General features: G+C 41.3%; 2 protein-coding genes across 13 annotated transcripts in view; one reads left to right on the forward strand and one right to left on the reverse strand.

The window, feature by feature from the left end:
* Positions 1 to 19,645, forward strand: part of GLT8D2 (glycosyltransferase 8 domain containing 2) — a 58,177-nt gene that overhangs the window by 25,010 nt on the left and 13,522 nt on the right. For 9 of the 11 annotated variants that reach the window (XM_073788262.1, XM_073788261.1, XM_073788267.1 and 6 more), the window contains 3 exons: positions 9,081 to 9,127; positions 11,235 to 11,327; positions 18,824 to 18,995. In XM_073788262.1, the coding sequence (XP_073644363.1) occupies positions 9,109 to 9,127; positions 11,235 to 11,327; positions 18,824 to 18,995 (284 nt within the window). In that variant the 5' untranslated portion in view covers positions 9,081 to 9,108. Of the gene's footprint in view, positions 1 to 9,080; positions 9,128 to 11,234; positions 11,328 to 18,407; positions 18,520 to 18,823; positions 18,996 to 19,645 lie in introns of those variants that run through there. The other 2 variants (XM_019952472.3, XM_073788269.1) reach the window with 2 other exon arrangements.
* The window catches only part of TDG (thymine DNA glycosylase), a 68,323-nt gene that overhangs the window by 16,620 nt on the left and 32,058 nt on the right, over positions 1 to 19,645 (reverse strand). The window contains exons 10-11 of one of the 2 annotated variants that reach the window (XM_073788257.1): positions 7,397 to 7,441; positions 5,160 to 6,158 (exon numbers count right to left, since the gene is read on the reverse strand). In XM_073788257.1, the coding sequence (XP_073644358.1) occupies positions 6,106 to 6,158; positions 7,397 to 7,441 (98 nt within the window). In that variant the 3' untranslated portion in view covers positions 5,160 to 6,105. Of the gene's footprint in view, positions 1 to 5,159; positions 6,159 to 7,396; positions 7,442 to 19,645 lie in introns of those variants that run through there. The other variant, XM_073788258.1, reaches the window with a different exon arrangement.

Genomic DNA, 19,645 nt, shown 5'->3' on the forward strand with positions numbered 1-19,645 from the left:
TTTTTTGAGGTAGGCTTGTATTACTATAAACTTCCCTCTTAGAACTGCTTTTGCTGCATTCCACAGGTTTTTGGATCTTTATGTTTTTGTTGTAATTTGTCTCTAGGTATTTTTTGATTTCCTCAGGGATGTCTTGGTTATTTAGTAACGTATTATTTAGCCTCCATGTGTTTGTGTTTTTTATGTTTTTTCCCCCTGTAATTGATTTCTAATCTCATAGTGTTGCAGTCAGAAAAGATGATTGATATGATTTCAATTTTCTTAAATTTACTGAGGCTTGATTTGTGACCCAAGATGTGATCTAGCCTGGAGAATGTTCCATGTGCACTTGAGAAGAAAGTGTAATCTGCTGTTTTTGGATGGAATGTCCTATAAATATCAATTAAATCTATCTGGTCTCTTGTGTCATTTAAAGCTTCTGTTTCCTTATTAATTTTCTGTCTGGATGATCTGTCCGTTGGTGTAAGTGAGGTGTTAAAGTCTCCCACTATTATTGTGTTACTGTTGATTTTCTCATTTATAACTTTTAGCAGTTGCCTTGTGTATTGAGGTGCTCCTATGTTGGTTGCATATATATTTATAATTGTTATATCTTCTTCTTGGATTGATCCCTTGATCATTATGTAGTGTCCTTCCTTGTCACTTGTAACATTCTTTATTTTAAAGTCTATCTTATCTGATATGAGTATTGCTACTCCAGCTTTCTTTTGATTTCCATCTGCATGGAATATCTTTTTCCATCCCCTCACTTTCAGTCTGGATGTGTCCCTAGGTCTGAAGTGGGTCTCTTGTAGACAGCATATATATGGGTATTGTTTTTGTATGCATTCAGACAGCGTGTGTCTTTTGGTTGGAGCATTTAATCCATTCACGTTTAAGGTAATTATTGATATGTATGTTCCTATTACCATTTTCTTAATTGTTATGGGTTTGCTTTTGTAGGTCCTTTTCTTCTCTTGTGCTTCCCACTTAGAGAAGTTCCTTTAGCATTTGTTGTAGAGCTGGTTTGGTGGTGCTGAATTCTCATCTTTTTCTTGTCTGTAAAGCTTTTGATTTCTCCATCCAATCTAAATGAGATCCTTGCTGGGTAGAGTAATCTTGGTTGTAGGTTTTTCCCTTTCATCACTTTAAGTATATCATGCCACTCCCTTCTGGCTTGTAGAATTTCTGCCGAGAAATCAGCTGTTAACCTTATGGGAGTTCCCTTGTATGTTATTTGTTGTTTTTCCCTTGTTGCTTTCAGTAATTTTTCTTTGTCTTTAGTTTTTGTCAATTTGATTACTATGTGTCTTGGCGTGTTTCTCCTTGGGTTTACCCTGCCTGGGACTCTCTGTGCTTCCTGGACTTGGGTGACTATTTCCTTTCCAATGTTAGGGAAGTTTTCTACTATAATCTCTTCAGATATTTTCTCCGGTCCTTTCTCTCTTTGTTCTCCTTCTGGAACCCCTATAATGCGAATGTTGTTGCGTTTAATGTTGTCCCAGAGGTCTCTTCGGCTGTCTTCATTTCTTTTCATTCTTTTTTCTTTATTCTGTTCCGTGGCAGTGAATTCCACCATTCTGTCTTCCAGGTCACTTATCCGTTCTTCTGCCTCAGTTATTCTGCTATTGATTCCTTCTAGTATATTTTCCATTTCAGTTACTGTGTTGTTCATCTCTGTTTGTTTGTTCTTTAATTCTTCTAGATCTTGACTAAACATTTCTTGTATCTTCTCGAACTTTGCCTCCATTCTTTTTCCGAGGTCCTGGATCATCTTCACTATCATTATTCTGAATTCTTTTTCTGGAAGGTTGCCTATCTCCACTTCATTTAGTTGCTTTTCTGTTTTTTTTTTTTTTTTTTTGCAGTACGCGGGCCTCTCACTGCTGTGGCCTTTCCCGTTGTGGAGCACAGCCTCTGGACGCGCAGGCCCAGCGGCCATGGCTCACGGGCCCAGCCGCTCCGCGGCACATGGGATCCTCCCGGACCGGGGCACGAACCCGTGTCCCCTGCATCGGCAGGCGGACTCCCAACCACTGCACCACCAGGGAAGCCCTTTTCTGGGATTTTATCTTGTTCCTTCATCTGGTACATAGCCCTCTGCCTTTTCATCTTGTCTATCTTTCTGTGAATGTGGTTTTTGTTCCACAGGCTGCAGGATTGTAGTTATTCTTGCTTCTGCTGTCTCTCCTCTGGTGAATGAGGCTATAAGAGGCTTGTGCAAGCGTCCTGATGGGAGGGATTGGTGGTGGGTAGAGCTGAGTGTTGCTCTGGTGAGCAGATCTCTGTAAAACTTTAATCTGCTTGTCTGCTGATGGGTAGGGCTGAGTTCCCTCCCTGTTGGTTGTTTGGCCTGAGGCGACCCAACACTGGAGCCTACCCGGGCTCTTTGGTGGGGCTAATGGTGGACTCTGGGAGGGCTCACGCCAAGGAGTACTTCCCAGAACTTCTGCTGCTAGTGTCCTTGTCCTCACGGTGAGGCGCAGCCACCCCCACCTCTGCAGGAGACCCTCCAACACTAGCAGGTAGGTCTGGTTCAGTCTCCTATGGGCTCACTGCTCCTTCTCCTGGGTCCTACTTTGTGTGTGCCCTCCAAGAGTGGAGTCTCTGTTTCCCCCAGTCCTGTAGTAGTCCTGCAGTCAAATCCCACTACCTTCAAAGTCTGATTCTCTAGGAATTCCTCCTCCTGTTGCCGGACCCCCAGGTTGGGAAGCCTAACGTGGGGCTCAGAACCTTCACTCCAGTGGGTGCACTTCTGTGGTGTAAGTGTTCTCCAGTTTGTGAGTCACCCACCCAGCAGTTATGGGATTTGATTTTATTGTGATTGCGCCCCTCCTGCCATCTCATTGTGGCTTCTCCTTTGTCTTTGGATGTGGGGTATCTTTTTTTTTTTTTTTAATTTATTTTTGTCTGTGTTGTGTCTTCGTTTCTGTGCGAGGGCTTTCTCTAGTTGTGGCAAGCGGGGGCCACTCTTCATCGCGGTATGCGGGCCTCTCACTATTGCAGCCTCTGTTGTTGCAGAGCACAGGCTCCAGACGCGCAGGCTCAGTAGTTGTGGCTCTCGGGCCTAGTTACTCCCCAGCATGTGGGATCTTCCCAGACCAGGGCTCGAACCCATGTCCCCTGCATTAGCAGGCAGATTCTCAACCACTGCGCCACCAGGGAAGGCCCTTGATGTGGGGTATCTTTTTTGGTGAGTTCCAGTGTCTTCCTGTCGATGATTGTTCAGCAGTGAGTTGTGATGCAGGTGCTCTCGCGAGAGGTAGTGAGTACACGTCCTTCTACTCCGCCATCTTGAACCAATCTCCTAAGATGAATTTTATAATCTAAAATTCTTTTCTAATGGTTAAACTTCATTTTTTTTCATCAAACTTTCCTTGCTATCCTCTGCTTCTCTGAATGCCCACTGCTTCTTCTAATGAATATATAAGGTATTATGATAAGCATATAGATAAATTGTGAACTGGGGCATCCAGGAAGCAGAGTTATAACAGGCATATTTTGAGAACAGAGAGTCTGTTAGCTCTCTTGGATTTTCAGAGCACGAATAAAATACTCCAGAATATTGTGAAAAGATAGGATTTGGATTTGGAGAAATGTTTGGTTGAAATTTTTCATGATGTATCAGCCCTTTTCTTGTCTCCTTAGGCCCGGTGCTATTTTGAGAACGTTGAATCTGTATTTGATGATATAACTTACTTTTTAGCCACTGATTGCTATCCAAATCTAGAAAGTGTAGGAAAGAATCAGAAACCTTCTTTGGGACACGCGTCATCCTCTAGATTCAAAGTCCTTGATAAATCTCAAGCCTCCCTTTGAACACTGTAAAATTAGAATGAAATATTAAAAAAAAATCAGTTCAGTGGAAAGGATAGTCTTCTCAACAAGTGATCCCAGAACAACTGGATATTTACATGCTAAAAAATGAACTTTAACCTATACCTCATGCCATATAAAAAATTAACTCAAATTGAAATGCAAAATATTAAACTACAAAATTCTCAGAAGAAAACATAAGAGAAACTCATCCTGACCTTGGGTTAGGCCAAAAATTCTTAGATATGACACTGAAAGCATGATCTGTAGAAGCAAAAAATTGATGAATTTGACATCATCAAAACTGAAAACTTTTGCTGTGCAAAGGAAAGTTTTAACTTTTCATTGTTAAAAGAATGAAGACAAGCCACCTACTGGGGGAAAGTATTTGCAAATCACACATCTAACAAAAGACCTGTATCCAGAGTATGTAAAGCTCTCCAAACTTAGAAATCAGAAAGCAATGATCCAATTAAAACATTGGGAAAAGATTTAAACAGACACTTCCCCATTGCATTAGTCAGCGTTCTCCAGAGAAACAGAACCGATCAGATGTATATGTATGCAGAAGAAGACTTATTATAAGGAATTGGCTCATGTGATTATGGAAACCAACAAGACTCAAGATCTGCAGGCTGAGTCAGCAAGATGGACACTAAAGAGAGCCAGAGGTGTAGCTCCAGTCTGAGTCTGCAGGTCTGAGAACCAGGAAAACTGCTGGTGTAGATCCAGTCTGATGGCTGGCAGCCTCAAGACCCAGGAAGAGCATGAGTTTCAGTTCGAGTCTGAAGGTAGGAAAAAGTCACTGTCCCACTTCAAAGGCAGTCAAACCAGAGACATTATCTTACTCAGGGGAAGGTCAGCTTTTTTGTTCTGTTTAGAACTTCAGCTAGTTGGATGAGGCCCACCTACATTAGAGAGGGCAATCTGTGTTCCTTCCACTACTGCTTTAACATTAATGTCATCCAAAAACATCCTCGCAGGAACACCCAGAATAGTATTTGACCAAATATTATGGCCCCTTCAAGTTGATACATAAAATTAACCATCACAACGATATACAGATGGCAAATAAACACATAAAAAGATCCTCAACATCAGTAGTTATTAGGGAAGTGCAAATTAAAACCACCACGAAATACACGTATTAGAACAGCTAAAATAAAGTACCAAGTGCTGACAAGAATGCTGAGCAACTGGACTTTTCTTTCATTGCTGGTAGGAATGCAAAATGATACGGCCACTCCGGAAAACAGACGGGCAAATTTCTTATAAACACACATCTACCAAATGACCCAGCAACCCCACTTCTAGGTCTTTACCACAGAGAAGTAAAACTTAAAATCATGCAAAAACCTCCAAACAAGTGTTTACAGATGCTTTATTCATAATCAAAAAACACTGGAAAGAACTCAGATGTCCTTCAATGGGTTAATGGATAAATAAACTGTGATACATTCTTACAGTGGAACGCTATTCAGTAATAAAAAGGAACAAATTATTGATTCATGAAACGGCAAGTATCAATCCCAGATGCGTCACGCTAAGCAAAAGAAGAGAGTCTTTAAAGATTGTATACCGTATGAATCCATTTACGTGACATTCTAGAAATGACAAAACTATAGCCACAGAGAATACATCAGTGGTTGCCGGGAGTTAGGTGTCAAGTTGGGTTTGCCTACAGAAGGGCAGCACAAGAGAATTTTTTGGAGGTGTTGGAATTGTTCTTTTTCTCATTTGTTGTGATTATCACAGGAATTTATGCATGTGTTAAAATTCATGGAACAATACAACCAGAAAAGTGAATTCTACTATATGTAAAAATTTAAACATTTAAAAATCAACAAGTCAAGGAACTTCCCTGGTGGACCAGTGGTTAAGACTCTGCACTTCCACTGCAGGGAGCATAGGTTTGATCCCTGGTCAAGGAACTAGGATCCCACATGCTGCACGGCCGCAAACAAAAAAAAGAAAATCAAGTCATATTTTGAAGCTGACCTGTTAATATGCAGTTAATCAATTACATGTGTCACAGGAAGTCTATTAAAAAAAACAGGTTTACTGAATATTTGTTATACATCACCATTTGTGCCTCCCTGAGTGAAGCACTCTTTCTAATTATGGAAGTTCACAACAGGAAATTTGTGGAAATCCAGGACACTATAAAGAAATTACCTTGTCAACATGTCTCAAATGTCTTGGCAGAAAAATAGTTCTCATAAGGCCAATTCTTTATTCTCTAAAGAAGTAGTTGCCTCTTCTGTTAAAAGAAGTTGTTCCTGGGACTTCCCTGGTGTCCAGTGGTTAAGACTACAAAAAGCCACAGCACAAACCTGGCAAATCTTCCCAAAGCAGCAGTTTTTCTAGATGGTAAAACATTAAACACATGACTTTTCTATGACATATTAACCCAGATGTCAGTTGAATCAACCTACCCCAGGGATTCTGTAACCTTTAACCTGGGATGCACAGACCCTCAGAGTGTCCATGGATACATTTCATTTTCTCATGCACTTAGATGAGGAAAAATGTGAGCATTTCCTTCGTTTGTGAATATAGGAAACAAGCCACAGAAGGAACTGTAGTACCTGTGACTTCCTCATCAGTGTAAATCAGGTACTTTCATGTTACATCACAGCTGCTACAAATATCTCACATCTTTTAAAGCTCATTACTACTTAAAGCTACAATAAGTATTATACCTGCTAATAGCCCTTGTTATTTAATAAAGAAGCATGTTTAATGCTATAGGTATCACAAATTTGTTTTTTCCCCCCAATATTCTGATAATTTTCTTTAAAAGTGTGTAATTGGTTTTCTTTATAATACAATATATCTTTTAAGCTTTTAAAAACATTATTCTGGGAAGAGGTCTATGGGATTCACCAGACTTCCAAGATACTTATGTCAAAAAAAGTTTAAGATTCCTGCCATCTGCCATAGATTTGGAGATTCAAATGCAATTAACTCACAACTAACTCACCTTTCCTCCATCCAATATTCCCTCCAAACTTTGTACCAATTCTTGATGACTTCCATTCTCATGTCCGGTGCCCACAGAACTTTCTAGCTCAGTTGTTTCTCTCCCCTGTCCTCCATGTCCAAAATAAAGAACATTGCCCCGTTCCCTTGATTTCCCTTAAACACAGCAACATGTGTCTTTAGATCCAGAGGGGAAAGCAGTGTAGAGGTAGGGTGGGGATTAGAAGGTGCAGAGCATGGCAGAGACTGTGGACTGCATATTGGAAATTCCAGTTATTTGAAAGTCCCTAGGGCCCATCTGCACAGGGAAAGAAGTTCTCTTGGGCGACTGGCAGCTCCTGTCCTGTGATCTTTCTCCTCCTTACACGCTGTTCTTCTTGGGCTGCTGCCAAACCCGGGGATTCCAGCTCATCATTTACTCGACCCAGTTAGCTTTCTCCTGATCTCACCCCTATCCATCACATATGTGTATAGAAGACCTTGATTACATAACGAAGAGTTTTCTCCCTGAGAGGAGCTCTTCCGACAATGAAGGGACTATTTTTTTCCCCTATATTTATGTACATTTTACATGAACTTGAAGGTAAGACAAGAAACTTGTAAGATATTTTGAACTCACTTGGGATGACTTTGGAGTGTCCGCTCTTCTTTATCATCAGAATTTCTGTGGGAATGTTTGAGAAACATTGCTTTAGGGCTTTAAGGAAGACAAAGGCTGATGGAGGGGGTTACATGCATTTAAAAGAAAATCCAGGGATTTCTCTGGTGGCGCAGTGGTTAAGAATCCGCCTGCCAATGCAGGGGACACAGGTTCGATCCCTGGTCCGGGAAGATCCCACATGCTGCCGAGTAGGTAAGCCCGTGTGCCACAACTACTGAGCCTGCGCTCTAGAGCCTGCAAGCCACAACTACTGAGCTATGCGCCACAACTACTGAAGCCTGCGTGCTCTAGAGCCCGTGAGCCACAACTACTGAGCCCACGAGCCACAACTACTGAAGCCTGCACACCTAGAGCCTGTGCTCCTCAACAAGAGAAGCCACCGCAATGAGAAGCCTGCACACCACACAAAGAGTAGTCCCCGCTCGCTGCAAATAGAGAAAGCCCGCGTGCGGCAACGAAGATGCAATGCAGCCAAAAAAATAAATAAAATAAAATCCATATTCCTTTACAGACCCCACAGTTTGTCTCCAGCCTCTTCTAGCCAGTCTCTCCCTTACTCCACTCTGTTCCAGCCTCATTGAACCTCTTGCGGTACTTAGAATCATCAGCCCCAGGGCCTTTGCACTTGCTGTTCCCTTTGCCTGGGATGCTCTTCTGCATTCTCTCCACTGGCTCCTGCCCTTTCTTCTGATCAAATGTCATCTCCTCAGTGAGGTGTTTCCTGATTTCTCACCAAGATGCCTCCCGGCCTCTATTCATCTTTATCCCAGCACTTCTGTTTTTTACTTCATATCACTTACCATAATTAATTATTTTACTTGTTACATTTTAATATCTCTTTTCTCTACTGAAAGCAGCTCCGTGATGATAGGGACTGGGACTGATCTGTGCGTTGCTGCATCCCCAGTACATAGCACAGTGCTGGGCTTTTAGTAGGATCTCAATAAATATTTACTGAATGATTGAATGGAGCATAAAATGTGCCCCTCTCAGGATGGTTCTGTTTTCACAAGGGATTACTGAAGATGTAGAAGCTTCCTTATCAAAGGAATGAAGTTATGGTAGCAGGAAAAAAAGGCACAGGATTGATATTTTACATCAAGGGAAATGTCTTATGTGACATTTCTTCCAGTTAGTGCCATCTGATCTGCTAACCCAGAGGGCTGACAGGGCAGTTTTTGGAGAAGGTAAAAGATTACGCTTTGGGAGTCCTTTGTACGTTTTGTACAGCCAGAGAAATCAATTTGAAGAGGTGAGCGCTGAATTCAAGAACTATTTAGTTAAAAATTCTAGATTCAGAACAGTTAAGAATGACTGCAGGGCTTCCCTGGTGGTGCAGTGGTTGAGAGTCTGCCTGCCGATGCAGGGGACACGGGTTCGTGCCCTGGTCCGGGAAGATCCCACATGCCGCGGCGCGGCTGGGCCCGTGAGCCATGGCCACTGGGCCAGCGCGTCTGGAGCCTGTGCTCTGCAACAGGAGAGGCCACAACAGTGAGAGGCCCGCGTACCACAAAAAAAAAAAAAAAGAATGATTGCAAAATTTTCCACATAGCAAATGGTCAAAGATGTAGTCCTTAATAATTGTGTTATGACTTTTGGGTTGATTGTCTTTTAAAAATAATTTTTATTCTTTAATCCACAGGTCACAGTTTTTATCCACATGAACACACATGGCTTTGTTACGAAAAAGTAAGATTACAAACTTTTAAAAATTATGATTAAAAATAGATATTTTGGAGGACTGTTTTGATGCTGAATCTTATTCTTTTTCTTTTTAATCTTCTTTGGTTTTCATGGATGGTTTTCCCACAGACAGTTGTTGGCATCATCATATGAGGATGATTTCCGTAGAAAGTTGTTGAGTGTTTTGTTCAGAGGTGGATTTTTCATGAGAGGGGTCAGATGTTTCCATAAAAGTTGCAAATATTATTTATTTTCTCATTTTAAATAAGTATTCATGTTTCTGCCTAATTTAGCTTGTAATTTCGTATTCTTATTCTTAAAGATTCACTTCAAATTATGTAATCTTCAGACCCCATCAAAACCTGGACTTGCCTCTGATTTTATATCCAGTTGTTTGTGAATCTAGGGGAAAAATAATTACTTAATTGTGTTAGTTACCCTCAGAATAGAGTTGCCCAATGTGGCAGATGAAAAGACAAGATATACAGTTAGATTTGAATTTCTAATAAACTATGAATAATTTTTTAGTATAAGTATATCCCCAATATTGCATGGGACATACTTATACTAAAAAAGGGTCAGATGGTAGTAGACATTAGGCTGCTTCGTCAAAGTGGCTGTGGGAAGCGAATGTTAATCAGTTGTATCGATAAACTATAGAACTTTGTCCCTTATCTTCTGTTTCTGTATAGTTTTGTTTTAAACTGAGTATAGTATCTGGTTGTCTCTGGCTGAATCTGATAACCCAGAAAGGCAGAGAAGGGATGGATGTCAGCAAGGCAGAACCATTGAGCCTTAGGACATAGCTCTGGAAGGCATCCGTGGAGATTGTCCAACTCCTTCCTTTTACAAATGTGAAGACAAAGGCCTAGGGGCCAGAAAATAGATCAGTATGAGGCCAATAAGTATAAATATCTTGACACACAAAAATAGTAAATAATAATACGAAACAATTTTAAAGTCTTTATTGGGCCTCCATTGCCTTTGGTAACTCTCAAAACACCCCTGCAAGGTAGTGGTTATTATTACAATCCCCATTTAGCAGATGAGCAGACTGAGGCCCAGAGAGGTTAAGTAACATGTCCAAGGCCACACAGCTAGTAGGTGGTAAAATGAGATTTGAGTCTGACTTCAAATCCCAGCCCTTTCCCCTGCTGCCAATGTTTACCAAACTGCAGGCACTTGTGTACTGCATGTGGCAGTGTACCACTTTCTCAACTTTTCATCATCTGTGTTCCTTCTGTTCTGTGCATGACTTACTATTTTCTTTAAATTGACTCATTTAAAAAATTATAAGTGTATTTTGTAATAGAAAGTGTATATCCTTACTATAAGTAGAGTAACAGTTATGTCTCAGAAGAAGGTGATTGTACAAATATATATGGTTAGAGTAACGTTTTCAATTCTGGGTAGCTTTGGTTACCTGCCTGCATGTGAATTAGGACTGATTTCTCACTGTGATTTAATGTTCCTTAATGCTATGAACACAAGCCTCCTGAATCATCCCATGTACAACCAGTGGTGTATGGCTCCATACTTAGGAAAACACCATCCGACACCATTCTAGTTCTCAGTAGATCCTAAGGGCAAGCATCACTGTTTTGGAAAGGATGGCCCTGGAGGCTTAGACTGGGAAGAGGTATTGGGATCTTCTAACCTCTTACTCAGGGCAAGAGATTTATGTACATCATCCTTGGCCAGTGGTAGAACTAACTGAGAAGCAGCTGTTATAATGACTAAGAACATGTATTCATAATAAGCACTGGCTCATCATAAGTGTCATATAAATGTTGGCTATTATTTGAAACAAAGTATTCCTGCACAGAAAGTGGCTCCAGAGGCAACATCATGCAGTCATCAAGGTTGTAGCTTCTGCCGTCAGACTGCCTGGGTTTAGCCCTGGCTGTCCTTAAACTACATCTGTGTGGCCTTGAGTATCGGCAGTATCACAGATTAACTCTTGACTCCACGTGCTACCTGCTTAAAGAAAGGTTCCAGGCCTCCAGTCCTGTGTATGTCAGGGACAGCGTCTGTTCCCACTGGCTATTCTAAACTTATTCCACAGTTTCAGTTTGATAGGTTATACTTGAACATGTTTCTGTTTTTATTTCAGTTAACCAGGTGTTGCTGTTCCTTTTGATTGTGACCATCTGTGGGATTCTGTATAAGAAAGTTCATAGGGGGACTGTGCTCAGGAACGAAACAGGTATGCATGGTGACCTAAGCCAGTCACAAAAAGTCAGATACTCTGTGATTCCACCAACATGAGGTACTTAGAGTAGCCAAATTCATAGAGACAGAAAGCATAGTGATGACTGCCGGGGGCTGGGTGGGGGGAGGGGAAAGGGGAGTTGTTGTTTAATGGGTATAGAGTTTCAGTTTTACAAAATGAAAAGCGTTAGGGGGATGGATGACAGTGATGATTGTACAACAGTGTGAATGTATTTAATACCACTGAACTGTACACTTGAAAATGGTTAAGACGGTAAATTTTATGTTGCGTATTTTACCGCAAAGAAAAAATATATTAAAAAAAAAGAAGAACGGGGCTTCCCTGGTGGCGCAGTGGTTGAGAGTCCACCTGCAATGCGGGGGACACGGGTTCGTGCCCCGGTCTGGGAGGATCCCACATGCCGCGGAGCGGCTGGGCCCGTGAGCCATGGCCGCTGAGCCTGCGCGTCCGGAGCCTGTGCTCCGCAACAGGAGAGGCCACAACAGTGAGAGACCTGCGTACCGCAAAAAAAAAAAAAAAAAAGAAGAAGAACGGAGCAGGCAGGCAGCCATGTGGTCCATCAAGATGAGCTACCTAAGAACACAGTTTGAGTCCTTCCAATAGCTGGGTTCAGAGAGAAACAAAAATTCAGTCAGCTTCCAAGTACCTGCTTTTAGAATATCAACCCAAGGCCAAATTTTCAGTTGTGTTGTAGAATGATCAGTGCTATTCAAACTTAGCACATATCAGAATCACACAGAGGGCTTGTTCAAACACAGTCCTGGCCCCAGGTTTTGAATCGGTAGTTCGGGGGTGGGGCTGAGAATTTGCATTTCTGATGAACTCCCAGTTGATGCTGAGGCTGTTGGTTTTCGGACCTCACTCTGAGTGGCCTGCTCTGCATCCACCCTTCTGGAGTCTCTCAATAATTTCGCTTATGAGCAAAATCGCTGCATTGACCATATGTCCTCCTCCAGCTGCACTGGGAGCCCAGTTCCCCTCTTCAGGGGTGAATTGCATGGGATGGAACCTCACTTCTCCAAACATACAAAGCCAACACACACAAAAATTAAGTAGCACCAGCAGTGTTTTATTTTTCGTTAGTTTACTGTTTTATATCAGCAAAATGAATATACTCATTTATGGAAAATACAGAATATTACCTGGAGCTGTATCAGCCAAAGGCAGACACAGGTCCTATTTTGGTGCATTGTATACATTCATATTCACACTTTTTTTTAAGCCAGAGGCTTAGGCACTGGACACTCTACAAGGAACAAAATAATGTCCCTGCTCTCGCAAAGCTGACTTTTTCAATATAAAAAAATTCATAAGGACTTCCCTGGAGGCGAGTGGTTAAGAATCCACCTGCCAATGCAGGGGACACGGGTTCGAGCCCTGGTCCAGGAAGGTCCCACATGCCGCGGAGCAACTAAGCCTGTGCGCCACAACTACGGAGCCCGCATGCCTAGAGCCCGTGCCCCGCAACAAGAGAAGCCACTGCAATGAGAAGCCCGCCACCTCGAGGAAGAGTAGCCCCCGCTCACCTCAACCAGAGAAAAGCCCGCATGCAGCAACAGAGACCCAACACAGCCAAAAATTAATTAATTATTTTAAAATTCATAAAAAATTAAAAATATGTATAATCAGGTCTAGATGAACATTAGGAGCCTCTGGAACGTGAATGATTTCCATACATAGATATGTATGCAGATATTTATAGGGCATTATTGATAGTAGCCCCAAACTGGAAGCAATCCACATGGGAATCAAGTACTGAATATATAAAATGTGTTATATCCATGCAATGGAGTACTTTCCAACAGTAAAAAGGAACAAACTACTAATACATGATACAATATGAATAAACCTCACACACATACTAAATGAAAGATGCTAGACCAAAAACACCACATGTTATATGATTCCATTTAAAGGAAACTTCTAGGAAAGGCAACTCTATGGAGACAGAAAAACAGGTCAGTGGTTGCCTGGGGCTGGGAGTGGGAGTGGCTTGACTGCAACCCAGCTGAAGGGAAATTTTCTGGTGATGAAAATTGTTCTAAAATGGGATTTTAGAACATTCTAAATGTTCTAAAGTGGGATAAATTTACTAAATATCATTGAACTATGTACTTACAGTAGGTAAGTTTAAAGAAATCTGTATTAGTCTGCCTGGGCTGCCATAACAAAATACCACAGACTGGGTAGCTTAAACAACAGACATTAATTTTCTCACAGTTCTGGAGGCTGGAAGTCCAAGATCAAGGTGCCGGCAGGGCTGGTTTGTCCTGCAGAGGAACGCCTTCTCTCTGTGTCCTCACGTGGCCTGGTGTCTTTTCCTCTTCTTATAGGGACGCTAGCCATATGGAATTAAGGGTGGGCCTCATTTAACCTAACTGCCTCTTTAAAGGTCCTATCTCCAAATACAGTCACATTCTGAGGTACTAGGGGTTAGAGCTTCAACATATGAATTTTAGGGGTACGCAATTCAGTCCATAGCAGTATGTAACTAATGACTCAATAAATTGCTTTGAGAAAGGTCGAGAGAGAGAGAGACAGAGACAGAGACACAGACAGACAGAGACAGAGACAGAAAGAGAGAGAGAAGGTCATACAAGGCCAAATGTGGTCTGAACTTTGAGCTTGTTACTCCTCACGTTTTACTTCCTGCCCATAAACCAACACATTCAGTCGGCAGATCGCATTGCAAATTCCTTTCTCCATGGAAAGAAATGAGTTGCTTTTATAATAGCTGTTAAAAGAACTGTGAGGAAATGCACATCCTGACTAATTGGCTATATATTTATATACGATAAAGTGTTTTCACCACATGAATGGATCCAATAGCACATTTTTATCCCACACAGTGTTAAAATTTAAAAAAAGAGAGGGAATCAGTGTTATGAAATACCACTCAAAAGAACATAGTTGGCATGGAAAGATGGATGTCTGTGGTATGTAAGTGGAAAAAGCAGGTTACAGAAGACTATGAAAAGTATGATTTCATTTTTTTTTTCAGTTTAAAACTTTTTAAATTTGTTTCAAAGTTAAACCCAAGACACACTGACTTCATAGGAAATCCACTGAGAAATGTTTTTCTAGGCTGGACACCTCTTTCCCTTTAGTCTCACCCAGCAGAGTATGCACATGTTAATTACTTTCATTTTATAATCACTGCTGTCCCACCACTATACCAAGATCACCTAAACTGTGTGTGTAGCATTCTGAATGTTCTTAGTTACACCCTAATTTCACTAACTGCAAAAGATTTTCTGGGATACCCTGTCACTTGAATTTTTTGGCTACTTTTGAAGATGAAGTCCAAAGAACTCTTAAATGATTCTCCTTTGCGGGGGGGAGGGTGGTATTTTGGTTTTAAAATAATACATCAAATTTCATGTAATATTTATATAATATGTAGTATATGTGCTTTTGTGTGTACATTAAGAAGGGTTTGAGAGGCACATACCACACTGGTAACCTTTGGAATGTGGGCTGCGAGGTCTGCAGAAAACAGTCGCCATTTAGATACTCTTCTGTTTGACTGGAATTTTCCAGAGGTGCATGTTAATATTTTATAGACTTTATTTTTTAGAGCAGTTTTAGTTTCACAGCAAAACTGAGCAGAAGGTGCAGAGATTTCCCCCATACCCCTTTCCACCACACACACACACACACACACGTGCACGCGCACACATGCACTCGCTCACACACACGCGCTCATACACACACACACACACACACACACACACACACACACAGCCTCCCCCACTATTAACATCCCGTACCAGAGTGGTACATGTGTTACAATCTGTGGACCTATGTTAACACATCATTTTCACTAGTGTCCATAGTTAAATTTTTTTTTTTGGCCATGCTGTGCAGCATGCAGGATCTTAGTTCCCTGACCAGAGATCAAACCCATGTCCCCTGCAGTGGAAGCAGGGAGTTCTAACCATTGGGCCACCAGGGAATTTCCACCAGTGTCCATAGTTTACATTAGGGTTCACCCCTGGTGTTGTATATTTTATGGGTTTTGAGAAATTTATAAGGACATTTATCTATCATTATAGAATACAGAATAGTTTCAGTGCCCTAAAAATCCTCTGTACCTCACCTATTCCATATTAATCTTCACAATTTTTAAAACATTAATTCAAAGAACTAGTGTCATAACGTGAAGTCCAGAGGCCCTGGGAAGTCATGTACTGAAGAAAAACATGGTAGCATTCTATGGAATCTCCTGATAATGACACTCCATGGAATCTCCCGACAGTTTCCTTGCAGTCAGCATGCTGGTGATTCACTCTTGGCCCATTTGGGGTGCAGCAAGTTTATATGTTTGGCTAAAATAGTTCTAATTTGAAATGGGATTCAGAGATTTGGCACTGGGAGTGCAGACATTTCACCTCTTCTAGAAATGGACATTGTTTGATAAGAGTTACTTGTGAGAAGGGTCTAAAGCAATATAATAAATTTCTGGTCCATATGCCATTATTATATGAGATTTTTATGGGCACCAAATGGCTTCTCATAACAAACCTTTTAATGGTCTGGCTCAGGCAGCATTTGGTGTAACAGATCCAAGTAGTACAATGGCTGATTCCCAAAGATCTGCTAGGATGGGGCATTGGTGAAGAATTACAGTTGAAAAATCTTCCCACCCTTCCTCCAACGTGCCTTCATCTATCATTCTGTCCAGGAAAGACTTCTAGGCAGAGAGCATTTTGGCTTAGGTTAGCTCCCAGATTCTCTGACTGGCAGAGGCTTTTAAGCAGTATGGTGGTGTGATGTGTCTGCAGCAGAGCTGTAAACTCAGTGTTTGACCTTCCCTTGGGGTGCTCTTCTTTCAAGGCGACGTGTTCCTCCAAACCTCATTCTGCCCATAGCCTGATAAAGGACTCTATCTGAGCCTGACAGCCAGGTACTGCCCCAGATTTTCAACCCTTCCCTCTTTCTTTGCCCCTAAGAGTCACCCATGAATTATTCCTCTAGGGCCCTGTTCTCTAAGGCCAATACACCATATCTGTTTAGTTGATTTCAGCAAACTTTCATTAAGTGCTTGCTAGGTGCCAGACTCAGTGGGGATAATACAGTGAGCTTACAGTCTAGTATAGGAGGCATACACATGAATAGATTCTTCCCATGCAGTGTGGTGAGTTCTCAAATAGAGGTTTCTAATGAATTCACCCAGCCAGCCAGCCAGCCAACCATCCAAAATGTATTGAGAATCTACCATGTTCCAGCACTGGGCTAGCTGCAGAGGAGACAGAGGTGAACAAGATACTGTCCCAGCCTTCACAGAGCTCCTAGTGTTACAGGAGAGAAAGGAAAGACATGCTACCAAATAAATTGCAGTGCAGCTGGTAAATCCACTCACAAGCAAGGACAGAGTGACCATGGGTGAGGGCTGAACTAATTTGTGTTAGTGAGCTGTTAAAGGCTTCCTGGGGGCTCCCATGTCTATACTGCATTTGGAATGAATATGTAATAGTTAGACATGCAGGAGGGGATGAAAATAATATTCCAGGTATCAGAAACAGCCTGTGAAAAGGCATTAAGATAAGGGACAACAGTAAGGTGCCAGTATTCAGGGAACCGCTAGTATTTTTGCAACGCTGGAATAGAAGTAGACAAGGCTAGAGAAGTGAACAGGGACTGGATCCACGTGTGCCAGGAATGGAATGTGGCTCTATCCTATAGAAACCATGGGAGAACTTTAAGCAATGAAGAAACATAGTCAAATTTTCATTTAGGCAAATCACTTAGATGCCTGCAGGTACCATATGATTAGGCAACATACCACATGATTAGGGGACCTCCCCAAGATGACAGTTTAGTTCAAAAGGAACAGTCCCTTAAGAAATTTTTTCTTCTCTTTATAAAAGCAACCTGTAATTACTTTGGAGAATTTGACTGCTAATATTTAAAGAAACACAAATAAGGAAATTAAAATTACTCAATTCTATAAATAGACATAGATCCATTTGCAAATATGCATGTGTCAAATTGGGATCAAATACTGGAAAGGATTTTGTGTTCTCTCCCCCCCACCCTTAACATTATATTATGAGCATTATCTCATGCCAGCAAATATACTGTGAAAAATTATTTTAGTGGTGGAAATTTCACTTGTGGAGGAAGGTGGTGGAAGAGATATAGGAGATAAAGAGGGAGGCCTTTCAATATTTCTTTTTTTTTTTTTTTTTTTTTTTTTTTGGTATGTGGGCCTCTCACTGTTGTGGCCTCTCCCGTTGCAGAGCACAGGCTCCGGACGCGCAGGCTCCGCGGCCATGGCTCACGGGCCCAGCCGCTCTGCGTCACGTGGGATCTTCCCGGACCGGGGCACGAACCCGCGTCCCCTGCACCAGCAGGCGGACTCTCAACCACTGCGCCACCAGGGAAGGCCCTCAATATTTCTTAAATTGTACAAAGCAGAGTACCTGGTGGTTAGTTTCATACACGTTTGTTGGATTAAATATCAGCTAAAACTACCCTGGGTCTGAAAAATAGAGAGTTTGCAAAAAGACATCTGTAAAGAAAGAGAGAGCTTTAAGTAAAACTCAGATATCTGTTTGATAGTGAATACTCTACATACTGATAATTATTATTCTTCATACCTGAAAGTTGTGTTGTGGTACCGAAATATGATGTTATGACATTAGTATTTTATATCATAGCCAAGGATCAGAAGAATAATCAATTATTCATCTTATGCATTAGTCATACTTTTTCATTTATCTCCTTTTTTTGCCATCAACTTTTGACTCTCTCAACAAGAGCATGGATAACAGAAAGCAAGATCACAAGCAGTATATTTTATAGCAATGTAGGCAAGGTAAATATTCCAATTCAGACAAGAGTTGAAGAATGTTGAATCAAATGAGGCTTTTCAGTTCTTCACATATTTTTCAACTGTGTGTATGTGTTAGGCTATCTGATTGGCTTCTTTAAGAGAGCTCCAAAAATAATAGTGACTTAAGCAAAATAGAAGTTTATTTTCTCTCTCAAGTGAAAGTCTGATGTGTCAGTTCCATAATCATCCAGATCAGGATCCTTTCTATCTTATAGTTTTGGTGTCCTCAAGAGGCAGCTTCCATCTCATGGTACAAGATGGCTGCTTGAACTCCTATCATCATATCAACATTCCAGGCAATGGGAAGGGGGAAAAGAAAAGGGGAGGGTAAGCATATTCCTTTTAAAGGCAAACTCAGGCGTTGCACGTATACTGGCACTAACATCCCATTGGTCAGCACTTGATCACACAGAGCTGCAAGGGAGTCTGGAAAAATATTCTTAGTGGTTGGCTGTGTGCCAGCTAAAGTTCCAATGTTGTATTTCTAAGAGAAGAAGGAGAGACTGGGATATTGGAGAACAATCGGCAATCTCTTCCCCACCATGCTATCTTCCCCCTGGAGTGTGGAAAGCAAGACTTCCACACTGTGAAATTCCTTCATGTTCCAAGACTCTGATTTTGATGTTTCCAGATGATGACTCTGAGACTCCTGAGGATATGGAAGATGAGATTCCGGTGGTGATTTGTGCAGCAGCAGGGAGGATGGGTGCGGCTATGGCTGCCATCAACAGCATCTACAGCAACACTGATGCCAACATTTTGTTCTATGTAGTTGGACTCCGGAACACTCTGTCCAGAATACGGTAATCTGTGTACTATAGACTTTGGAGTTTTCTACTTTCTTTTAATTGTCCTTGTCTGTCTTTACATGGATTCCCTTCTTTGTTTTGATAAATGTCCTTTAAATTAATAAGGGGATGACCTGAGGTTTACCTGATGGCCTGACAAACGTGTTCCTAGCTAAGGAAATTTGAGCAAAGTCTCATTAATCCGGTAGGGCCATGCATCATTCTGCAGAAGTGAATTATCTAATGAATGAAGGAAACCCAATCCTTAAGCAGTTTATATGAGTCTTTCTTTCTAAAAGTTTCTCTTTTCTCTGCTGTCTTAACCTGAGAGACTATTAATATAATAATTTAATATGGCTCAGAATCATCACTAATTATAATTTTTAAACTGCAGAGTGGTCTCTTTCCTATCATACACCATACTAAAACATAAATTGGAGTTGGATTTAAAAGAAATAAACAGGAAATAAAATTCTAAATGTCTTCCTAAAATGTGGGATAATTGTATCATTTGGGTATGGAGAGTGACTCCTTGAGCCCAAGGAAAAAAACTGACAGATTTGACTGCTAATATTTAAAAAGTTTTAACTGGTGAAAAACACTAAGTGAAACTGATCACACAACAGATTAGGCAAGGTATTTTCAACATGTATTATAGACAATGG

Source organism: Tursiops truncatus, chromosome 11, assembly GCF_011762595.2.
Source record: "Tursiops truncatus isolate mTurTru1 chromosome 11, mTurTru1.mat.Y, whole genome shotgun sequence".
Classification (NCBI taxonomy): domain Eukaryota; kingdom Metazoa; phylum Chordata; class Mammalia; order Artiodactyla; family Delphinidae; genus Tursiops; species Tursiops truncatus.